This window comes from Urocitellus parryii, chromosome 1 (genome assembly GCF_045843805.1).
Source record: "Urocitellus parryii isolate mUroPar1 chromosome 1, mUroPar1.hap1, whole genome shotgun sequence".
Taxonomy (NCBI): Eukaryota; Metazoa; Chordata; class Mammalia; order Rodentia; family Sciuridae; genus Urocitellus; species Urocitellus parryii.
This window is the reverse complement of record NC_135531.1, coordinates 132,790,656-132,813,769: the sequence shown is the minus strand read 5'-3', so window position 1 is coordinate 132,813,769 and position 23,114 is coordinate 132,790,656. Positions and strand designations below refer to the sequence as shown.

At 40.5% G+C, this 23,114-nt stretch overlaps 1 protein-coding gene across 2 annotated transcripts; it reads right to left on the bottom strand.

Moving 5' to 3' along the window:
* Window positions 1-4,650: 4,650 nt before the first annotated feature.
* On the bottom strand, window positions 4,651-22,679 carry LOC144256437 (butyrophilin-like protein 9). 2 transcript variants are annotated; one of them, XM_077801492.1, is made up of 11 exons: window positions 22,485-22,679; window positions 18,532-18,659; window positions 14,698-15,045; window positions 12,740-13,021; window positions 10,989-11,117; window positions 10,767-10,799; window positions 10,417-10,437; window positions 10,020-10,040; window positions 9,763-9,789; window positions 7,209-7,235; window positions 4,651-6,320 (listed from the first exon to the last, which is right to left on the bottom strand). In XM_077801492.1, exons 2-11 carry the CDS (start codon window positions 18,641-18,643, stop codon window positions 5,695-5,697), a joined length of 1,626 nt encoding a protein of 541 aa, XP_077657618.1. In that variant the 5' UTR covers window positions 18,644-18,659; window positions 22,485-22,679; the 3' UTR covers window positions 4,651-5,694. The 2 variants fall into 2 exon arrangements, with proteins under 2 accessions (XP_077657618.1, XP_077657620.1); XM_077801494.1 differs by lacking the exon at window positions 22,485-22,679 and having other exon boundaries at window positions 14,698-15,043; window positions 18,532-18,643.
* Between the last annotated feature and the right edge of the window lie 435 nt (window positions 22,680-23,114).

Sequence of the window (23,114 nt, the reverse complement as noted above, 5' to 3'; positions counted from 1 at the left end):
TTAAAAACATGTCCTTATTTCATAGTATTAAGACTACCCCATCATAGTAGAGGATAGGAAAGGCAGCAGAATACAACAGACACTAGTATAGCAATATGTAAAACAGTGGATGTGTAACCGATGTGATGCTGCAATCTGTATTCGGGGTAAAAATGGGAGTTCATAACCCACTTGAATCAAAGTGTGAAATATGATATGTCAAGAACTATGTAATGTTTTGAACAACCAACAATAAAAATTAAAAAAAAAACAGTAAAACAAAGGATGTGCTAAAGGTAAAGCAGAGAAAAGGGTAGGTGAGTTAAAAGAGAGTAGAAAATGGAGACAGAGACAAGTTGGAGACTACCACAAGAGGCTAGACAGTTGTACTAAGGAAGTCTGATATTATTCTGACAGCAATGGTGATCCAGAAGTGTAGGCTGGTGGTGTGCCAGCAAACTGCAGCAATCATCTCATGACAATTTACTCATGAATTTTTTTTTGCATTATAAAAATAACTTCATTTAATTCTGTTGCTAAAACATATATGTTCATCATTGAAAATTTAGAAAATACACATAAACATTAAGTGGATATTATTACCATAAATGGGATTTCACAGAAAGGCCATCAAAGTGACCAAAAGGAGCTTCTCTATAAATGTATGAAGATGTGAATTTGGTGTCAACATATCTTACATACAAACAGAGATATGATAAATTGTGTATAAAGGTGTATTAAGAATTGTAATGCAAAAAAAAGAGCTCATGTATAATGGCATGATTTGGCGTGAACATACTTTATATACAGAGGTACAAAAAATTGTGCTGTGAATGGATAATTATGAATATAATGCATTGTCATGTATGTAAGAAATAAATAAAAAAGAAAATATTTGGTTAAAAAAAAGACTACCCCATCAAGTGTTTTCAACTTTATACTTTAAAAAGTCTTTCTTATGATGGTTTCCACTGGCATGAAGCAGATTAAAAGGAAGCATGTGCTTTACTGTTTTAAATGCAATAATGTTCTTGGTAGAAATTTATGTGCACCAAATAAATTTATAGTCCCATAATATGAATAAAGCATGGTTTGTTTATCTGTTCTCCTGATAGCAAGTATGTGGTTCCAACCTCTGCTCTTTATATGGCTGCAGTGAACATCCACATATCCTTAGGTACTGATACAAATATTTCTGTAGAACAGGTTCTTAGAAGTGGAATTATTTGGATTCAAGGATGTTTGCATTTGTACATAACAAATCCCAATATTATGCATACTTATACCAATAAAAAAATAAAAAAATAAAAAAGACACTTGTAGACATTACCAAAATTGACCTCAATTTGCATCAGTTTATAAGCCAATAAAAATGTGTGGGAGTGATACATGGGGAATCTTTGTTTTTCTAGTAACAATTTCCCTGTGGTGCCAATAATAACAGGACATTGCTTCACGGTGGAGATTTTAGTTTTGCTAGTCATTGAGTTGGGTGTCCAGAGTCAAGCAATGGAAGCCTTGCAGCCAGATACATCACAGGTATATACAGTCATCTCTCAGTATCTGCAGGGGTTTTGTTGCCAGAATTCTCTTCACCTTCCCAAGGGTACCAGAATCTGCCCAAGTTCAAGAAAGACTCTTATGTATTATAGCATAAAATTTGCATACAACCTACTCATGCCCTTCAACATACTTTAAGTTGTCTCTTATTTATTTATTTTATAATATTTTTTAGTTGTAGATGGACACAATATCTTCATTTATTTATTTATATGGTGCTGAGGATTGAACCCAGTGCCTCACACATGGCAGACGAGCACTCTACCACTGGGCCACAACCCCAGCTCCTGTATTTATTTATTTTTATGTGGGGCTGAGGATCGAACCCAGGGCTTCACGTGTGTGAGGCAAGTACTTTACCACTGAGCTACAACCCCTGCCCAGTCTCAATTATTTAAAATACCTAATGATGGAAATTCTATGTAAATAGTTACACTATAGTGCTTAAGGAATAATAACAAGGAAATAAATTTACATGTTAAGTACAGATGCTTTTATCAGATTTTTTGATCTGTTTGGTTGAATCTGCAGATATGGGATCTGCAGACACAGAGAAGTGCCTGTATTTTGTAGACTGGATGGAGATTCATACACAATTTCTGTGTTCACCCTTTTCTAATTTTGAGGAATATCTGCATGGGAAATGGGAGCAGTTGGGAGAACTAAATGCACCATGTCCTGTTTTTAGAAATTTATCTAAGAGTTATGGGGCATTTGCTGAAGAGACTTGGGTTTTTACTTAGGCCTTGGTGGCCTCCAGCATGGTCTTCGAAGTTCACAAAATGTGTAGCTTCCAGCTTGAAAGTTGGGCTTCCCTATTATTGAAAATAGACTAATGATACTATTGGTTATTTAAAAAACAATTCAATATTGTCTTTTGTATCCACTATGTGTTTGCTTTTCCTATTAAAATGAGAAAATGATCCTAAAGGAGTAATGTTTACATATGGTCAGGAAACATTATTTTTGAAATATACACTGCATTATTATTTTTTATAATTACCATTCTGTATGATAAATCAGTGAACTTATTCACCCTGATCTACCTAAAATTTTATACTCTTTGGTCAATATTTCCCCTTTCCCCAGCCAATGCCACCCTGGCTTCATCATCCATCATCCAACTGTCTCCTATGAGTTCAACTTTTTTAGATTGTATATATTGGTGAGATTATATGGTATTTGTCCCTCTGTGCCTGGCTTATTTCACTTAGCATACTGTTTTCCATATTTTACACACACACACACACACACACACACACACACACACACACACTGTTTATCTGTATTATCACAAATAACAGAATCCACCCTGCGTTTATGTATTATTTACTTATTTTTCCATACTAGGGATTGAATTTAGGAACACCACTGAACCACATACCCAACCCCGGTGTTATTTCCTTATTTTTGAGACAGGGTCTCGCTGAGTTGCTGATTCTGCCTTCGAATTTGCAATCCTTCTGCCTCAGCCTCCCAACTCAATGGGGTTACAAGCATACCTTCATGCCCCAATTATCTTCCATTTTTTTTGATAATAGACATTTTAACAGTGTGAAACATCTTATTGTGCTCTTAATTGCATTGCCCTGGTGATTAGTGATGATGAACATTTTTTTAATGTGTCTGTTGGCCATTTATGTTTGCATGTCTTGTTTGAAGAAATGTCTTTAATTTCGTTGTTTTTTTGCTGGAAGTGTTACTGGGAATTGAACATAGGGCTTCATTACTCACATATGCTAGGCAAGTATCTACCATGGATCTACATTCCCAGTTCTTTGGCCATTTTTGGATTGTTATTTATTTTGTTGCTATTAAGTTGTTGAAGTCTATTATATATTTTGAATATTCATCCCCTAACACATAGTTCGCAAATATTTTTGCTCAATCCATGTATTGTTTCTTCATCCTGTTGTTTATTTTGCTGTGCTGAAGCTTCTTTGATGCAATGCCTTTGTTTATATTTATTATTGTTTCCTGTGTTTTGGGCCTATATATAAGTAGTCTTTGCTCAAACCAATGTCATGGAGCAATTCCTCTGTTTTATTCTAGAAATATTACAGTTTCAGGTCTTATGCTTAAATCTTTAATCAATTATAAGAACTAAATTCATATATATTTTAAAAATAGAGGAGAAATTTAAAAAAATAAACCTAACAATCACCATTTTCTTATCCAAAGAAAATCACTTAACTTTTAGGTTTATCCTTCCTTCTCTCCACCCTGCCACTACCAACTGTTTTAATCTGAAAAATTTCAACCTACAGCAAAGCTGCATGAGTAGTGCAATGAACATCTGTACACTATTTGCCTAGATTGACTAAGTGTTATTTTGTCATATTTATTTTATCTCTTTCTTTATATCTGCGTGTGTGTGTCTGTGTGTATTTTCCCACTTTGTCACTTGAGTCAGTTGCAGTTATTGTGATTTATCTTTAAAAGCTTCAGCATATTTGATAAAAACAAGAAGTCTTCTGAATAACCATAGCACAAATGTCTCACTCAGAAAATTAATATTCACTTAGTGAATAAAGTTGTTATTTCATTTTCCTTAGTTGTCAAATTAATGCCCTTTTATGCTAAATTTAACCACTTGCTTAGTCTGTCAGATTACCATCACAAAGGTAACCATTCCCTTTAAATTTATAAAAGTCGTGCAAATTTACTATTTTAAGACAGAAAATACACTGTTCTCCAAAAGGCTTATACCCCACAGTTTTAGGATTCACTGGTGATTTTTATCTACCTTAATTATTTCCATGGTGTTGTGAACTGTTTAGGGTCCTCTCCCTCCTTTTCCCTCTTTCAGCTAAATTCCAACTCTTAAAAAAAAAAAAAAAAACAACAACAACAAAAAAAACTTCCTACTGGTGTGCAGTGGTGAATGCCTATAATCCCAGTGGCTTGAGAGGCTAAGGCACAAGGTGCCTAGCAAATCAGTGAGATCCTGTCTCTAAGTAAAAAACAAAATAGGGCTGGGGATATGGCTCAGTGGTTGAGTGCCCCTGAGTTCAATCCCGGATACCAAAAAAAAAAAAAAAAAAAAAAAAAAAAAAAAAAAAATCCTTTTTCTTAAAAAACAAAAAGAAATTAAGTGTCTACATGGTTTCATTCAATGCACTATAATACACTGTTATTTATTTTGATGTTCAAATTGTTCTATAATTGGTCAGGGAAGCCCCTCCAAGCTGGCACCTATGTACTTTTGCTTTATGCACAGGCTTTTCTTTATTTTTCAATATTTATTTAATTGACAAGTAAAAATTATATATTTATGGTGTTTTATATGTATATGTACACACATACATATCTATATAGAGTTCTGTGTGCTTCACAGAGGGGCTGTGGAATGGCAAGCTACACACACACACATAATCATTGTGGAATGGATAAATCAAGCTAATTAATTACCTCACATTTTTTGTTGTAATTGAAAACATTTAAAATTTACTCAGTGATTTTTAAGCATACAATACACTGCTAATAACCATAGTCATTATTTTGTACAATAGAACTCTTGAACTTGTTCTTCCTGCCCAACAGTTTCTGAGCACGGTTTTTTTTTTTTTTTTTTTTTTTTTTTTACTTTGTACACCAAGATGGTACAGGCTTTTGTACTTCCTCTACCCACCCTTGGAATCAGCCATTTCTCCAAATTTATTTTAGTCGTAAATAGTATTTAAAGCTAGGATCTGAGCCATAGGTGAACTTATTACTTATGAGGTGTCATTACTGATAAATTTTTGTAGAGCTAGCAAATTTATACAAAAAGTATGTGCCAATTATATGAAATAATCAATACTTCGAATCTAGTCCCACAATACCTCATCCCAGTTCCCCCATTACAATTCCTTTCCCATCTCCCGCATTGAGTACTCTGGTTCCCATGTGTTATCGATTATATTTTTACTCATTAGCTGAATCTTATATGCAAATAATCTTTGAAAGTGCCTCTTAAAGAAAACTATATACACACATCTGCATAGGCAAATGTACTCCTACCTCTTGTTCCCCCTCCGCTGCTCTGAGCCTTTAGGCTTTGCTCACATTTTAGTCGGTGCCAATTTGTTGGCTATAGAGGAAGCCAGAGAGCAAAGGAGTAACCTTCATTCCCAGGAAGCTTCCCAGGCCTGGTCTTGCAACCGGGCGAGAGCCTCACCACAGACCTAAGTCGGTATCCAAGGGATCATAAGGCTGTAACAGGCAGTCCAAGTCGTTCTCTTCTGGGACGCACGTCCCTCTAGCCGGCCAAGAGCAGATGGTTAGTGGATTAGAGTGTTCTCCACCATCGTGGGCCCTGGGCCTGAAATATGCGCAGAGAGCCCCTGAGAAGGTGTCTGTGAAGGTGAAGATATGGGAGCCATCGGACACGTTAAAGAAGGACAGCTTTCCCGCCTCACAGTCCAGGAAGATGCCCACGCGCCGCGGAGGGACGCGCAGAGTGAGCGCTACACGGTGTGGGTCCAGGACGAAGTACTCGCAGCTGTTCCACAGCCCCATCACCCAGTAGCCACCAGCCGGGCTCAGGCGCGCGGGTCCTGAGCGTTGCACAGTTGCCAGACAGGCGCCCAGGAACCAGCGGCTCCTTCGGCCCACGTGCACTTCCCAGTAGTGGCGGCCTGTGGAGAAGCGCTCCCGGCTCAGGACGCACGTTTGCTCAGTGAACCTTTGTGGACAACCATCTGCAAGAATCGGTACCACTGGGCGAGAAGAAACGCTTTTGGCATCCTTAGAAACCTCCAGGCTGGGGTGCGCTGTGGTTGCATCCAAGGTCACGTCCACTGCTCAAAAGCACAGGGTTAGTGCCAGCTGAGGATGGTTCTTGGACCCTTCTGTTCCCTCCCCCATAGGCAAATCTAGTTTCTCCTGGTAGAACAATAAGTGGAATCATCACCCCGTCCCATGCTGGCACCCCCCCCCCCCCAACTCTTTGCCTGGCTCCCAAAGTGGCATTGCAAATTAGTCCTGAGTATTGCAGCCTTCCTTCCTTCCTTCCTTCCTTCCTTCCTTCCTTCCTTCCTTCCTTCCTTCCTTCCTTCCTCCCTCCCTCCCTCCCTCCCTGAACTGTAAGCTTCCTAAATTCTATAATTCGTGCTGTGGAGAGAAGTGACAGCAAATGAGGTAGGTTCATGAGGATGGAGCCAAGTCCTGGTAAAGAGGAAGGAGCTATTGTCTAGTACTGTTCCCAGCTGGTGCACCAACCTTTGTGACCTTGAGATCATCATGTGAGCTCCAGGCTTTAGTTTTAGAATTCCAGAATTTTAGAACTGAAGGGAACTTCTGAGATATAGTCTAGTCCAGTGACCTGCCCTCCAACATCCACCCCCCCAAAACTTACCTATTGGATGCATGGGAACCCAAATATCTTTTTTGAGATGATCTGAGAGATTCCTTTAATACTCTTGTGTGTTCTTCTGCCAATAGTTCCAAGAAACAGCCTACAACCCATTAGGAAATGAACCTAGTAAAACCTAGAAAGCTATGCGTGTGGGGGAGCATGTTTGTGCATGCATAGTGCCAGTGTGTCACATTATATGTGTACAAATGTGCCTGTATGTTTCTGTGTTCTGGCTCTGTATTTGGCTCCTGAAAAGACCCTTCCTCTAATCTCAGATCTTTCATCTTTTCTATTTAATATCTAGCCAAACCAAGTCAGTTTTTCAGCTCACCTGCATATTGTTGTGCTGCCCTCCACTCTGAAACCAAACAGAAGGGAAAGAGCTGAGTTAATAACCGGGGAATCTTGAGGGAGGCTCAAAATGCATGAGGGGTGCCCATGAATCAAATAACCTCACCCCCACAGCTGGTTTGGCTCCAGACATGTCTGGGTCCACCATGATATTTTCCTTGGAATTTGGGGTTGGGTTTGGGGCTGTGGTTATACCAAAGCTGTGTGCAGCTGAAGTTGTGCTGGAAAAAGACCCAGTACAAGCAGTCTGGATGTCTTCAGCAATGGATGAATCTTTAAATTCTGACTGGAAAAGTTCAGCATGGTTCCTGTCCTAAAACATTCTCTAAACACCTGTCTTTCCTCAGTAGACCTTTTTTTTTCTTTTTCTTTTCTTTTCTTTTCTTTTTTTTTTTTTTTTTGGTACTGGGGATTTACTACTGAGCTACATCCCAAGCCCCTTTATTTTTATTTTTAAAATTTTGACACAGGGTCTCACTAAGTTGCTTAGAGTCCCGCTAAGTTGCTGAGGCTTACTTTGAACTCACTATCCTCTTGCTTTAGCCTCCTGAATTGCTGGGGTTACAAGTGTAAACCACTTAGACCTCCTTTCTTAATGTGAGCCATACTAAGTAGATTTCTGTTTTGCAACAAAGATTTGACTAAAATCAATAGACAACATTTTCAGTGTTCCAAACATTATATCTGGTTTTGTATAACTAGTAGAACTTTAAAAACACAAACCTGTTGGGTAGAATTACTCAAGTCTATAAAATATTGTTCAAAGCAATCCCAAGCAAATAAATTTTTGGATATTTTTAGGAACTTCATAAATTTATCTATAATTTATATTTTTAAAGGCCCATTAACTTAAAACAGGAAGTAGAAAACTGAACTCAAATTCTATGCATGTATGAGTTTGACAGGATGAACCCAACTACTATAGAGCTCTAATAAATTTTTTTTTAAGTTAAAAAGAAAGTAAAAAGGGGAAAGGAGAAATTGTACTTTTAGTTGCTGTAATAGCCATAGCAGTAGCCTGGCACAGTGGTACCTGTAATCCCAGCTAGTCAGGAAACTGAGGTAGGAAGAATCAGAAGCTCGAGGTAAGCCTGAGCAATTTAGTGAGATTCTGATAAATTTTTTTAAAAAGGGCTGTGGATGTAGCTCAGTGGTAAAGTGCTTGTCTAGCATGTTTAAGGCCCTGGGGCCAAATCCCTAGTATAAAGAAAGCCATAGCAATAAAAAGAATGATGTGATAAGTGGCCCAATATACAGTCCCATCTAGACATGTCAGTGGAATATGCACTAAAGATGATACCTCACATCAGTGGGGAAATTATGGATAGTGTACTAGATGGCATTGGAAAAACTGTAAATACAGAAGAATCACTGTATTCTCACCTAACACCCAGAAAATGGTGGATTCTAGGATTAAAAACCTACATATAACACATATTACTATAGTATGGATTTGAAATGTTTCCCAAAACCCATGTGTTAAAGGCTTGGTCCTCAGCTTGGAACTACTGAGAGGTGATGGAACCTTTAAAGGGGGGTGGCTATTTGGAGTTCTTCTGAATAAGTCTATAGATGCCACTTATATAACTAAAATGCATATGGCAAAATAGAAACATTTGTAACTTTGGATAGGGCAAAGGGGAGGGAGGGGGAAGGGAGGGGGCATGGGGATAGGAAAGATGGTGGAATGAGACAGACATCATTACCCTAGGTACATGTATGAAGACACAAATGGTGTGACTCTACTTTGTGTACAACCAGAGAAATAAGAAATTGTGCTCCATTTGTGTACTATGAACTGTAATACATTCTGCTATCATGTATAATAAATTAGAACAAATAAATAAGAAACATTTGTAAGATTACATATAAAATAAAGACATACTGTTTGACTAATGGGGGGGTGGAATTGGGAGGTATGGAGAGAAATAAATACATGGCAACATGCCCACTCTAGACCCACAAGGCAGTCTTTACAGGTGGGCACCAGGAGTGTAGGTAATGTCATAAGCTACTAGGGTTGGAACCAATGGTTTCCAATATATTAAGGTCCTATAACAATATAAAAATAAATATGAAAGTAAAATTTGAGTATAACTTCTAACAAGTGACATGAGATTATGGAATGAAAACAGAATGAATCATCGTAAGTTAATCAGAGTGAGTGATCAAGATGCTGAGATGTAGACTTATGATGTAAGTCCCTGATTTATGGTGGCTTGACTTATAATTTTTGGACTTTACAATGAAGCAAAAGTCATACACATTTAGTAGAAACCATACTTCAAATTTTTAATTTTGACCTTTTCCTGGGCTAGTGACAATACCTGTTACCATACTCTCCTCAGATGCTGGATAGCTATAGCCATTACTGGTACTTTACAGTATGCTGTGTTGCTAAGCTATGAGTTAGACAGGTTAAGCATATTAAGTGCATTTTTTACTTGCAGTATTTTCAACTTATGATGGGTTTAATTGGGATATAAATTGGAGAACACATTGAAAACTGTGGGAGAGAAATGATCTTCACTTACCAGCCTGACCTTCAGTCCTTCTCCAGTCTAAAACAGCAGAGGGAAATGGAATTAGAATATCAGAACACCACAGCTTCCCTGCTCACATTAGAGTTTGTACACAACTTTCCCTCTCCCTGCCTTTTTCCTCTTTCTCCTGCCACCCACACAGCCAGCAGGGTTCCAGTCTAGGCATCATACCTCTGGTTGGGAGATGAGACAATCACCACTTACAAAAATGTGGACAGCAAGGAATAATTTCAATAGGTATCACTTACCAAGCTCGGTTTGAAGCTTCTCTGAAAGCAGAACACAGAAAATATCAATTTTCAGATGAATGGAACCACCTTCCCAAAACATGTCACTGGGAAGAGGTTCCTTAGTCTTAAACTACTGCCAACCTTAACCCCACCCTTGCCTCTGCATTGCCCTATAAAAGGCCACCCATCTGCAGATTCTGATGCCTCATCCTATTTACTTTAGTGGCAGCTTAGCACCCACAGGCAACCTGTCCTTCCAGCTCGTTTGGAAGAGAAGAGGTGCAGAAGAAAGGATTTAGAATAAGATTGGTGCCATCTATCTCTCCCCAAAGGCAGATGAAAAGCACTGAACTCCTCCTTCCATTCTAGATGTCCCCTGGCAGCCAGCACTGTCGGTGAAGCAACCTGAACTTACTCAGCTGTGCAGTCAGTTTTCCTGCAGAAGAAACGAAAGGAGGGAAAATTTTCAAGTTGAGGAATGAGTTCCATAAGACAGATCTATGAATGGTGAGGCTTCATTCTCCACAGAGTGCACAGACTTGCCCCCCCCCCCCCCCCCCGCATCGAGGAGGGGACTCTGGGCCAGAAGCAATCAGGCTCTGGGGTAGGTAAGGGTAAAAACAAACCTCCTTCCCACTTAACCTAACTCAGCCCTGCTCCTAACTCCACCCTCCGCCCCGCCCTTATCTGGGGTCCTTGCCTTTTGACCCAGCGCCCTCTGTTGGTCAGGGATGTTGGACACAGAGCGCCTCTGGGGCAGCTTACCTTGTTCCTTCTTTGTCTGTTTCTTTAGCTTTTCTGAAGGGAAGACTTAATATGTGCCCTCCTCTGCCTGTTTCCAGGTCCTGTTTCTGCCTGAATAGGATGGTGCCTCTGTAAGCCACCCTGGGTCCCCTTCCTGCCCGTGGGTCCTTGGACGCTGCTGCCACCACTTTCCTCCTAGGCCAAGCCAGCTGTAGGAGGGTGATTCTCTGGCCTGCCTCATACCTTGAGACTGCTGTTGCTTGTGCAAGAAGTACAACGCCAGCATCGCGAGGAGGGCCAGGAGTAGCGGCAGTGCCACCAGGGTTCCTAAGAAAGCACTCTTCCAAGGGGAAGTTCCGGGAAGAAATACATCTGGAAAACACCCCGCAGGGATTGTCTTGATTTAGGCTACTACTGAGAGAGACAAGTAGTTAGGACCTCGTGGGCGGGAAAATCTTCACAGTGGTCTTCAGTTGACCGGTTACACATTCTGGCCACCCTAGAGTCAAGTGTAAAATAGGTGTGATAGGAGCTACCCTGGCATCTCTCGGTAGGATCAGGTGGAAAGGAGTTGGACTTGAACTTGTCCACCTGAATGAGAAAGTGCTGCATATTGAAGTGAAAATAGACGCACTGGGCGGGCATGGTGGTGGAGTCCTGTAATCCTGGCTAGGGAGGCTGAGGCAGGAGGTTCCAAGTTTAAACCAGCCTCAGCAATTTAGCCAGGCCCTAAGCAACTTAGTGAGACCCTGTCACAAAATAAAAAATAAAAAGTCTGGGGATATGATTTAGTGTTTAAGTACCCCTGGGTTCAATCCCCAGTACAAAAAAAGAAAAAAAAAAAAAGAGATGAGAGCCATTGAGAGTGATGCACTGGTATACCTGTCCCTTCTGCTCCTGCTTAGAACTTTTATGACCACAGCTGTGACCTTCCACCACTTCTTACTCTTGCCCTTCATCTGGAGGAATTGAGAATTCAAGGTGTTTTATGCTTATATCTGAAAACTGGTTCTCTGTCAAATTCACAAATAGTCTCTCTGCCTAGTTGCAAACAATTGCCTCTTATATCTGTTGTCATCATACCTTTGGAAGAACTGCTAAAAAAGTTGGTAACTTGCTGACTGTCAGCTCCCCAGGCTCCCCAGGAAGATCTGCCCCCATGAAGGATGTGGCCAAGAGTCACAGTGACTGTAGATGTCACTTATATAACTAATAACTTATATAACCATGGCCAGATGATCAAGAGATGATTCAACTTTCATCAAAAAGTCAATGAATGATCCTCAGCACCACATAAAAATAAATAAAAAAGATATTTTTAAAAAGTCAATGAATGAATCAATGATGACACTTTAACGCAAATATTGATTACTATTAAGTGTACGCACACAATTGTTACTAGAAATACTGTAAATTGTAATTAAACATTTTAATGCTGTATTATCTAGGATGGCAAAATTATTAACAGGAAAATATACATTATACACATATACATACTTACATAAATAAATTTTTTAAAAAGATTATAATATATTTGTAACCTCTTAGGGGAAACTGCTTTCTTGGCATTCATGATACAAGAAAGACCTATTTTAAACTACTTGCTTTGGTAGTACTTAAAAATGTATTATAATCATGTACAATAAAAAAAATTTTAAAACACTTAAAAAAAGAGATGAGTGCAAAAGTGAAGAGCAATCCTTTAGAAACTCTTATGGCAATTTAATAATTTGTGTCTATTGAATTTATTTAAAAAGGATGCTTTTATCTCACAGGTCTTTTTGAAAACATCTTTATCTTAAAAAAACTGTGATAAAATATAAAACAAAAAATCTATCCACCACCCTGGTGCTGGGGATTGAACACAGACATGCTAGTGCATTCTCAGCCAGGCCTCAGTACCATTGTGTTCTCAGTACCAATGTGTCCTGTGGGTCAACTGACATAGAGAACATGATGATTAGGAAGAGAAGGATGAGCCAGCACCTACTGACCTGCTATCTGGACCACAAATTCTTTCTTCTGGATCAGCAGAGGGCTCTGGATGGAGCAAGACATGTTGCGATGGGCTTCACCTTGGACAACCACAGATGTTTCCAGATTGAACAAGCCCTTGACATCTTGGGTAATGACTTCAGACTCCAGTGGCAGGCACTGTCCCTGGTGATCTTTCCACTGAACTTTGGGTTTGAGGTACCAGCCATTGGAGGTGCATCTCATCTGAATGCCTCCTTCCTTAAAGCCTTCAATGTAGATATGTGGATCTGAGCCCAGCCCTGGGAGAGGCAGAAAGAGTGAGAATGATCAGGCACCTTCCCAGTAGTTGTGTGGGACATTCATGCAACTGTTGCAATCTCCATAAGGCACCAGGAGCAGAGACTGTTCTTAATGTGTGTGGGCTTTTGTAGCAATCATCCTACCCTCCATGGATTGCAAATGATAGTCTAGATTGGCAGTGGCATGTGGGGACAGTAATACCTTGAAGGACATTTGGAATGGAGAAAGCCTTAGTTGTGTTATTCAAGGGACAGTCCTTCTAGAATAAAGAATTTTTCTACCCCAAATTCCAATAGGTTGTCCTCTGTCTTGATTCTCTAAAGCGCAAATGCTTGTGTTATATGTGCTATTATTGTAGATTATATATTTTTAAGGTCTGTAAATAAGTCAAAAATAACACCTGGTATTTTGCCAGAAAAATGTTAGAGTTCGTAAACAAGTCTGGATGGTGCCTGGCAAAATGTCAGAGGGAGTGGTTTGAGAAGTAACAAAAGTGAGCCATTAAGTGTGGAGATTCCTTATTGGTTGATTGATGTATCTAGTTTATGCTAATTAAGATAAGCTGTGCAAAATGTATAAATAGCTCTGTTGCCCTACAATAAATGGCTCCTATTCCTGCTGCATCAATCTACAGAAGTTATTCGTCACCCCCCGGTTAGTTTGCTGCAGCTGGACTGCGGCAATATATATATATATATATCCCTATTCTTGTAGAAACAGAACCACCATCACACCACCCCACACCACCCTGCCATCACTCATCTTGTAGTGTTAGCATTGAACCCAGGGCCTTGCACATGCTTGGCAAGTGTTCTACTCCTGAGCTGTATCCCTAACCTCTTTCTTTGTTTCCTTTTGCAATGTTCCTCCTTCTTCTTTTCCTATACACAAAAACACACATTATCCAACTTTCTCATCATTTTGATTTTTTTCTCTTAATACATTCAAGAAATTCCTCCACAGTCATTTATAGAGATCCTCATTTTTTTCTAGCAGCAGAGAATGTATCACTACATTGTGTGTGAACCATGCTCATCTTCTATGTGTGGAAATTTAGGCAGTTTCCACTATTTTGCAATTATAAAAATTACTACAAAGATTAGCATAAATGAATGCCTTTTTCATATTGAAAGTGTTGGTGATATATCTTTAGGTTAAACTCCTGGAGGTGGGATTGCAGTGTCTAAGAACAGATATACAGGAAGTCCTGTTATTTATTGCCAAATTCCTCTGTCCTTAAGCTCCTGGACTTTGAATTCCACTAACAAAACAGCAGAAGCCCTGCCCCCCAAAAGCTCCACCAAGAATGTGGGGTCAAACTTTTGAATTTTTGTCACCTTGTAAGATTAAAAGATTACATCTTTATATAACTTTAACTTGCCTTTCTCTCATTTTAAGTAAAAATGATAACCTTTTCATGTGTTAAGGATCACTGTTGTGTGTGTATGTGTATGTGTGTGTGTGTACAAGAGAGAGAGAGAGAGAGAGAGAGAGAGTGTTTGCTTCTCTTGTCCATTTGCAAATAGACCTATCCTTTGTTTTTTTTTTTTTTTTAAATAACCCCCCCAACAAATTAGGAATTTTCACTGATAGTATATTTACTTGAGCAAAGCCGCCCTATCTAAATTGATCATTTTCTCCTCTGTCCCTGCTGGTGCTTGGCCACAGCACGAACCTGCTATCTCCAGCTCCCAGATGGCTTCACCAGAGAAGTTGTTGGAGAGAAAGCTGCATCCATACAGGCCCTCGTCTGATGGAACCACGCTGCGGAGCAGCAAGACGACTTTGCCAGAGCTGATCTCCGTCGTGACGAGTTTGGTCCTGTTTTGGAACTGCGCCATCTGTCGGTCGAAGAGCTCCTGCCGCCCCTTGTACAGGTGCACTACATCAGAGGGCTGGCTCTGGAACCAGTGGATCTCCATGTCTTCAGCGTTCAGGAGCGGTGACAATTGGCACGGGAAATCCACCTCTTCCCCGACAATGGCCAGTATGGATTCCCCAGGGCCTATCACCTTGACCTCCTCTAGGATGACAAGCCAGAGTAATGACCCAAATCAAATATAATTATATCACTTTGCAGTTTAGAAATCTGTAATAGACTATTCAAAAGATAAAGATGAGACCCTCTGTGAAGAAAATCCACCCGGTTTATTGAACAAGTAACTGATATGAAAAAAAATGAGTGCACAGGCTAAATCACATAAGGAACATGACAACCAGAGACAATGTGTGGTGCTGGACTGTTTATAGGTTTGAACCAACCAGGTATAGATGTTATCTGGGGGAATATGTAAATCTGGCCAGGGAATTAGGTGAAATGCAATGCTAGGCTAAGAAAAAGAAAGTTTCAAAACCAATATGAAAACTATTCTACGATCTTGGGTAAAAAATTAATATTTACATAACTGTTCAGAAAAAAAGATTGAAAAGGAGAGACACCAAATTGTTGTGGTGGTAATTTCTGCATAATAGGACTATTTACTTATTTCCATTTGTCAGCTTTTACAATTAAAAAATATACCATGCACATATAGCTCTTCTAAAAACAAAAATATTTAAAAAACCTATGAGGGCTTCCTGATCCATGGATTTTCATAAAGACTACCCATTTTATTTTCAGAATAAGTCTTACATATGAGTTTATTAAATACATGCATATGGAGATATAGTTGCCATGAGTCATATAGCTTGAATACATGGAAAATTAACTTTTTGAGTAATAGAATATGAAAATATATGAATACACAATTTTTTGGTCGCAGAAGACTCTTTATCCCAAGGCTACATTCCCTATGTAGTATTGGATTCAGAATTAACTCTGGGGAAGAGGAACAAATATTTTCTGTTACTTATGAATATTTCTCCATGTAACTCATTAATAATTTTGAAAATGTCTTTTCCTATTACTGTCATTGACAAACTCTAGAAAGTCTACAGTATAGGAAAACTCATAATTTGACAGAATCTAACAAAGCAAGGCAATTGGTTTTAGGAAAAACACATTAAAACAATTGATAATGAATAGAAGACCTTTAAAATGAGTTCTTTAGTCATTGTTTGGCAGAAAATTTCCCCATGAACTGGCTGCTGAAGAATCCTTCTTTAATAGTTCTCTTTTTCTTCTCAGAAATTGTATCCCTCCAACGACAAATGCCACTTAATCTATCATACATAAAATTTTTCATAATACAATAATTTAAATATATACTTCCCTATTCAAAAGAATGTGTCTATTACCACCAAATAATTCCAACTTCAGAAATAAAACATACACTTTTAAATTGTAATTTGTTTCTATCATATTAACTAGAATTATTAAATATATCTACAAACATAGATAAGCAGATAATGTAATGAATCTAAAATTCTAAAGAACTGTAATGTTGTGGTATTATCAGAAGCTCGGCATATTTATTACTGAACTCATGTTTTGTTGTCTGTCTTAACAGTGTTTCTCTGGTATATGGCATTTATTTTAGGTAGTAACATACATAGGCCAATGACATACATAGGCCCTAAGTTCATGCTTGGGTCCTCCACATAGACTCTCGCAAATCTATTATAGCAGTTTTCCAAAATTTTAGTATGTACTTACCTTTCAATAATTAGTTCTTTTTCCTTTTTTCATCATTTCAATATTGACCCTCATCACAGAAGTACAAGGGATAATTGCAATTGCCATAATTCTTCCTCCTTTGTCTTTTTAATGTCTCTTTAAGATACAATTTGTTATTTTTTTGTACTGATGTTAAGTATTTCACAAACTTTCTCAGAAGTCGTCAGTGAATATTTATCAAAAGTCTCAAGTTTTCCTTTTGTAAGTCTCTCAGGAATTACTGTCAAGGGGCATGTGTTTTGTGTGTTTTTTTCCCCGCGCATTAATAAGCCTTTCTATTGTTGCCTTTTGTTTTTTTTAATCGAAGATCCCTTACTGGTCCTGCTTCCATGAATGGTCATACCAAGAGATTAGGGAGGGGAACCAGGTGGCCCCGGGAGGGATCATCTCCACAATATTCCATTTATACACAGAACTAAATAGACAATCACAGAGTCACTATTGTGGTTAGAAGTTGGCAGCATGGGATGGGGAGGAATAGGTAGGAAATAGGGATGTCATTAGAAAAAATACAGCCCCCCCACCAAACTGGGAGAACACTTGGCCTGTTTCAACCCAAGAGGAATAGAAGATCTAAAGCAATTTGGGAAGGCCAGAACCTTCAGGAATAGAGGGAAGAAGAAGGTCCAGGGGGGAGATCATCCAAATTTTGCTGTTGAAACTTAATATATCATGATCTTTCGTTTGATCATTCTCTTCCTCCATGGTGTCTTCATGTGGTCACTCTGTTCCCCCAAACTCATATATTTCCTTCTTTCCAAGTTCAGTTAAAACCTCTGTCCAAAGTCCAATCACCCTGGATTCCTTTCCATCCTTCACTTTGTCCATAGATTATGGACACATCTTTCTTTGTGTAATTTGAGATTATTGTTGCCTACTGAGTGAATCGCCAACATCAACCTGGCAGCTTTCTTCTCCAGGGTCTCCCAAATATCTCACCAAACATTCAATGTTTGGTTCTCTTCCCTGCCTCAGTTTACCCTCCATCTTCATTTTCCTGGAGAATGTACACCCTGAGTGGCACTGCACAAACAGTACCTCCTCTCTGTGCCTCTCCTTGCTTCTTGGGGAAAGAGAATTGCTCTTAGTTGTGCTTAGCTGCCACCCCAAAGTCTTTGGACATGGTTTTCTTGCAGTTGTTTATGTCACATACATTCTGCTCCATTGATCATGAGCTGCTTAAGGATCTGACCTGTGCCTCAGTCACTCTGATATCCCTGGTTCCCAGACAAAGATATTAGGAAATTTCATTTGCATAATTAATTTGCACTTTCTTTCTTCTTCTCCTTCTCCTTCCTCTTCACCAGAGATCAAACCCAGGATGCTTAACCACCGAGCCACACCTTGAGCCCTTTTTTTAATGTTTTATTATGAGACAGGACCTCACTAAGTTTCTGAAACTGGCTTTGAACTTTTGATTCTCCTGCCTCCTGAGCCACTGGGATTCAAGTGTGTACCACTGCACCTGGCTGATTGCTTCTTTTGTGAATGGTAGAATTGGGAGAAATTTTCCCTGTTCTTCAAAAGCTCTGCAAGTGATGGAGTTAAAAATATTTACTAACTGGTTAAGCATAAACACAGATCAAGAAGAGTTTCCTAGCACCTTCCTGCCTTGTTTTTTGCATGCCCAACTTCAGGGTCCTAGGAAGTGTAAGAGGGGTCCTAGGGGCTGGCAAAATGGTGGAGAGGCATGAAGTGGCTGAATGGTGCCCAGGGGAAGTGGCTCTTTAAAAACTGGGATAGGAATCTCTTTGTATTTTAGCAAGTGGCAATGACTGGTCCTGTTTTATAAGATCTCAGCCCTGGAAGTACTTGGCACAAGAGGTAGGCAGAGCTAAGGTGCTCATGTCCTGGTTGGATGAGCTACAGAGTGGTGCAGGTCAGAAGCATTACCTGAATTTGCCTCCTCATGTTGAAGGAAAAGGAGAAGGTAGGTGAGGAAGAAGAGATTGCTGGGCAGAGGTACTTGCTTCAAAAAATCCAAGGATACTGGGAAATCCTCCATTAGCAGTAAGGGCCACCTGGAGAGAGACAAAGGGGTGACACATGGCAGCTTGACTTGGCCCATAAGGCCTGTGATCTGTTGTTGCCTTAATAATAATAATAATAATAATAATTATTATTATTATTATTATTATTTTTGTTGTCAAATATAGTTCTTGAGTTTCTTACAAATGTGCCAGTACCTGGCTTTTTTAAAACCAGGACCGGATGTGAGATCTGCTTCTATTTTTACCAAGCAACATTGTTAACAGCATCATTGGCCTTGCTCTACCTTACACAGCTTCAAGAGGACAGGCCTGAGCATCCCAGAGGAAGCAGCTCCTGAGCTAATATTGTTCAGAGCCAGGAATAGAGCCATACATTGTGTGGGGGCTCAGCACCACCCTCCTCCGGAGTTAGTGGAGTTCCCCAAACAAAGGGAAATCTCTGAAGAATCTGATTTTTTTATTCTCCTTTCCTCACCACCACAAGACAAAGCTTGTTTTCACTTCTATTTGTCCTGGAACATCAGGTCCACAAAACAGAGGAAAAAACATAGTTCTACTCTTTTTTTTTTTTTTTCAAAATGGAGTATGCTCCTGGTGGCTGCCTGCCAACTCTAGTAACATTCTGGGAAATGTCTGTCCAGGCCTGAGATCTCAGGTGGTGCTTCTAGGGGGTCAACTGGCCACTGTTCCTGTGTTTGTAGAATCTTTGAGGCCTCAGTGATGGAGTCATTCCATCTAGACATCCCTTTTTCCACCTATAGTCCAGGAGAACCAATCCCAGCTCAGACAAGGGCTGACCCCTTTAACTCTAGTGTCTCCTTGGGCCTATAGTAGCATCTTAGAGTCTGATGACCGATGAGCATCTTTGAATTCATACAAGCCTCTCCATATTTCTCCTTCATTTAGTTGTAGGATCTTAGGCAGTTGTTGTCACTGGATGAACCTCAATCTTTGCTTGAACAAAGGGAGAAACCACTTCCATCTCTTCCAGAGACTGCCTCTCTCTCTTTTCACTCCTCTCTCTCTTTTCACCCTCAGAGGGGGAGAGTCTACAGTGAGTTTTCACTCTCCAGTTCTCCTCAGTTCCCTCCTCTGCCTTCTGCCTTCATATTCCTCACTATTTGGTTTTCCTTCTGCAGACTTTTGGCATGGTATGTGCTTCCAGCATCCTGTGGCTTTAGTGCCTCAGCCACACTGTCAGCAATACCACAGGCAAGGTGTTGATGGAGGAATTTAAAGGCCACTGGGTCATGCAACAGAAGAGCAGTCAAAGAGTATTATTACTACTATTACTAATAAGTCTAAATTTCAGATAAGAACCGAGTAGCTAAGGGACTTGCCCCTGCACACACTGAGCTGGGAAGGATTCAAGGCTGACAGGAATACAATGGGAGGGAGAAGCAATGGCCTGAGAAGTGAGTGGGCCAGGTAATGGTGGTCCCAGAGCTCAAACATGGTAGGAAAAAGCAGGGGGACAAGTCAGCATGGCTCCATTTTTATGCCTCAGATTCCTCAAAGGGAGACGTCAGCATCCCCTCTGGAAGGGGCCAGGCTGTTTTAATAGCCAGTATTTATTGGAATAATTTTTTACACAATAATTAGCACAAACTGAGGCCTTAGGCGGGGTCAAAGCTCTGGCAGGACAGTCTGATCTCTTGCCTTTTGTAGCAGATGGCAGGAAAGTCTCTGTGACAAGCCTGGAAACGAGGAGTGAAGTAGAGCCCACAATGGCTTTGCATTTCCTCATCTTCTTTATTCTCCTTTCTTCCCTTTTGTGCCTCTATCTTTTCTTTGGGGCTCTAGATATAGATCAGAGCTGCATGGGGGCAGAGCCATGAGGAGCATATCAGTGTCCAGCTAACGCCTTCTAAAAGAAGAGGAGCTCAGACTATGTTTAGAGACCCATTTGTATGAGCCAGATTCTGAGAAATTAGTCATGACATGTATTAGGTGGTAACATCCATCCTCCCATGAGGAGGTGATAGTAATAAGAGCTGGGAGCAGGATGGCCTCCCAGAATGAGCACCTGCTCTAATTACCCTAGACAGGGGGATGCTGCCATTTCCCAATGGGGCAAGAGATTGGGGCAGTGTGCTCCAGAACTGTGGCATTGTTAGAGGATTGCAGTTCTCTGTTGTCATATACCCATGTGCTTCTCATCACTGAGACTACAGGAGAGGCGGTTGTAAACACATATAAGCACACAAACACGTGCATGAGTCCACAGTAATAAAAACTGATACTTATTATCTATCAAGCATTCACCTGTACCACGAATATTATTACTACTATTACTAATAAGTCTAAATTACAGATAAGAACTGAGTGGCTAAGGGACCTGCCCCTGCACACACCGGTAGTGAGTAGTGTAGTAAGGTTTCCTTCACCTGAGCTGTCTGGTTCCAGAGCCTTACTCTGTGCTTCTGTCCATATAGATTCCTTACCAATTGTGTTGTGTTGTCAGGTCACCCTCAGCCACTCCTGCAACCCAAGACCATGATTGCTGAAGGAACTACTACCCAAACTTTTACTCAGATCAGCTATCTCACAGATGTTCCAAAGAAGAGACTGGGTCACAAGGTGTCAGCCACAAAACCAAGCAAGTGAAAATCAATGAATACAAATTTAAAAATCCCACTGCCAAATAAAACAGCTTAAGCCAGAGCCTCCTTAACAGTGTCAACAGCATCTGCTTAGGCAGGAGGCATAGGTGTCAGTTCTATTATTAAATACTAAAGACATTACCTTGAAAGATTTTAATTGGAGGAAATGTTTGGCAATTTCCTGAAGGGAAGAGTCAGTGACTTCAGAGGGGTCCAAAACAGTAGGACCTCTTCCCCATTTGGCTGCCTGAAGTTTGCCCTTTCTAACCTTACTCTCCAGTTTAAAGACTCTGGTCCTTATTGAAATACACATACTACAAGGCACAGTCAAATGAATTTCAGATTCTGGTTCTGGTGAAGAGGTTTTGATGAGGGGAAGGAATAAGAGGCTGCACATGCTGGAAGAACACAGTGAGAAGAAGGATGGCCAAAAAGGGGGCCTCAGACTGAGCTCTGCCGTGCTTGTGGGGTCCATTTCCCCTGTTCTCTTGGGAACCTGTGGGTCATTTCCTTCTGAGGACACAAAGAGTAATAGGAGCTCGTGCACACTGAAATACTGCCACCCTCCACCCAGGGGAAGTCCATTTCTCTCCTTCCCCCTTTCTCTTTCTTCTCTCTTTTTCCTTCTCCCTCTTTCCTTTCCCCCAGCCCAGCCCTATGCCTATTCTTTCCTCCTGAGTTTCCAATTCCTAAGCAACGTCCTGTGTTCTCTTGACTTGCAGTCCCTTAGCACTTGAGTCTTTCTTTAGATTACTTATGTTTTGCTTTGCTGCTTTTGCAAATTGTTTTACAGGTGTGCATTCTGCCTTCCTCTTATCCCCATGTCCTAAGCTGTGTCTATTCTCCCATCTTCCCCCTCAAGCACCCAGTGGGATGTTTTGCCCTCAGCAGCCACCAGTAATTGCTCAGTGGCCTGCACTGGTTTGATTTCCATAGACCCACAAAAGGATTTCCACCCTTTTTAAGGGAAATGGATCACCTCAATAAGGGGGCCTCAATGAGGTTTCAAATCCTTTTCTTCTGGGGGAAATGGGATATATCAAAACCCTGCCTTCTCCGGGGGGGGGGGGGAGGGCTGCCTGATTGGGCACCCCTTAGCCACACTTGAAACTCCCATCCTGCCTACAGGCACAGCTAAGAGGATACCCACCATGGTATGCTCTTCCCAGCACCAGCACCTTCCACCATAGTTTTCTGCTCTTCATTTCTGAAAGGTGGAGGTTTAGACGGGTGTTGAAAGTCAACCACATACCTTTCAGGTAGCAGCAAAGCGTCCAAAATGGCTAAGTCCCAGCAATCTCACGTTCCTTTGCAAAGTGAGACAATTGTTGTGAAGTGTCTTAGTCCTTTTCAGATAGAGGCTGGCAGCTGAGTTCAGGAGGACAGCTCATTTGTGACAGAATTATTCACCCACCTCCCACCTTAGGACATGTGCTGTTGGCTCTGCTCTTGACTATAAAAATCAAGATAGATAGAACAAAACGAGGAAGTCTCTGTCATATCCTGTCTCTGTGAGGAAAATCGCAAATTAAAATTCCCATGGAAAATGTCTCCCGCCCCCAAGGGTCTTAGAAGCAGGGTAAAGGTATCTGAGAGCTTTGTAGAACAGACCGCAAGTTGCAGAGGCTCAGAGCAGGGAAAGAATTTTCCAACTGGTTGCATGGGATCTCTAGCAGTTTGAGCTGGGGTTTCAGGCAGGAAGGGTGCATCCCTGGCCAGCCTCTCTCTTCTTACAGTCACAGTGAAAGCGATGAGACTTCTCACAAAAGGTTGGGAAGGTGCTTGTGCTTGTGTTCAACTTGTACTGACACCACCCTACCATCCTCTCCAGGAAAAAATCAGTAAAGAAATAACCTGGAAGTTTTGCAACCAGGAAAATTTG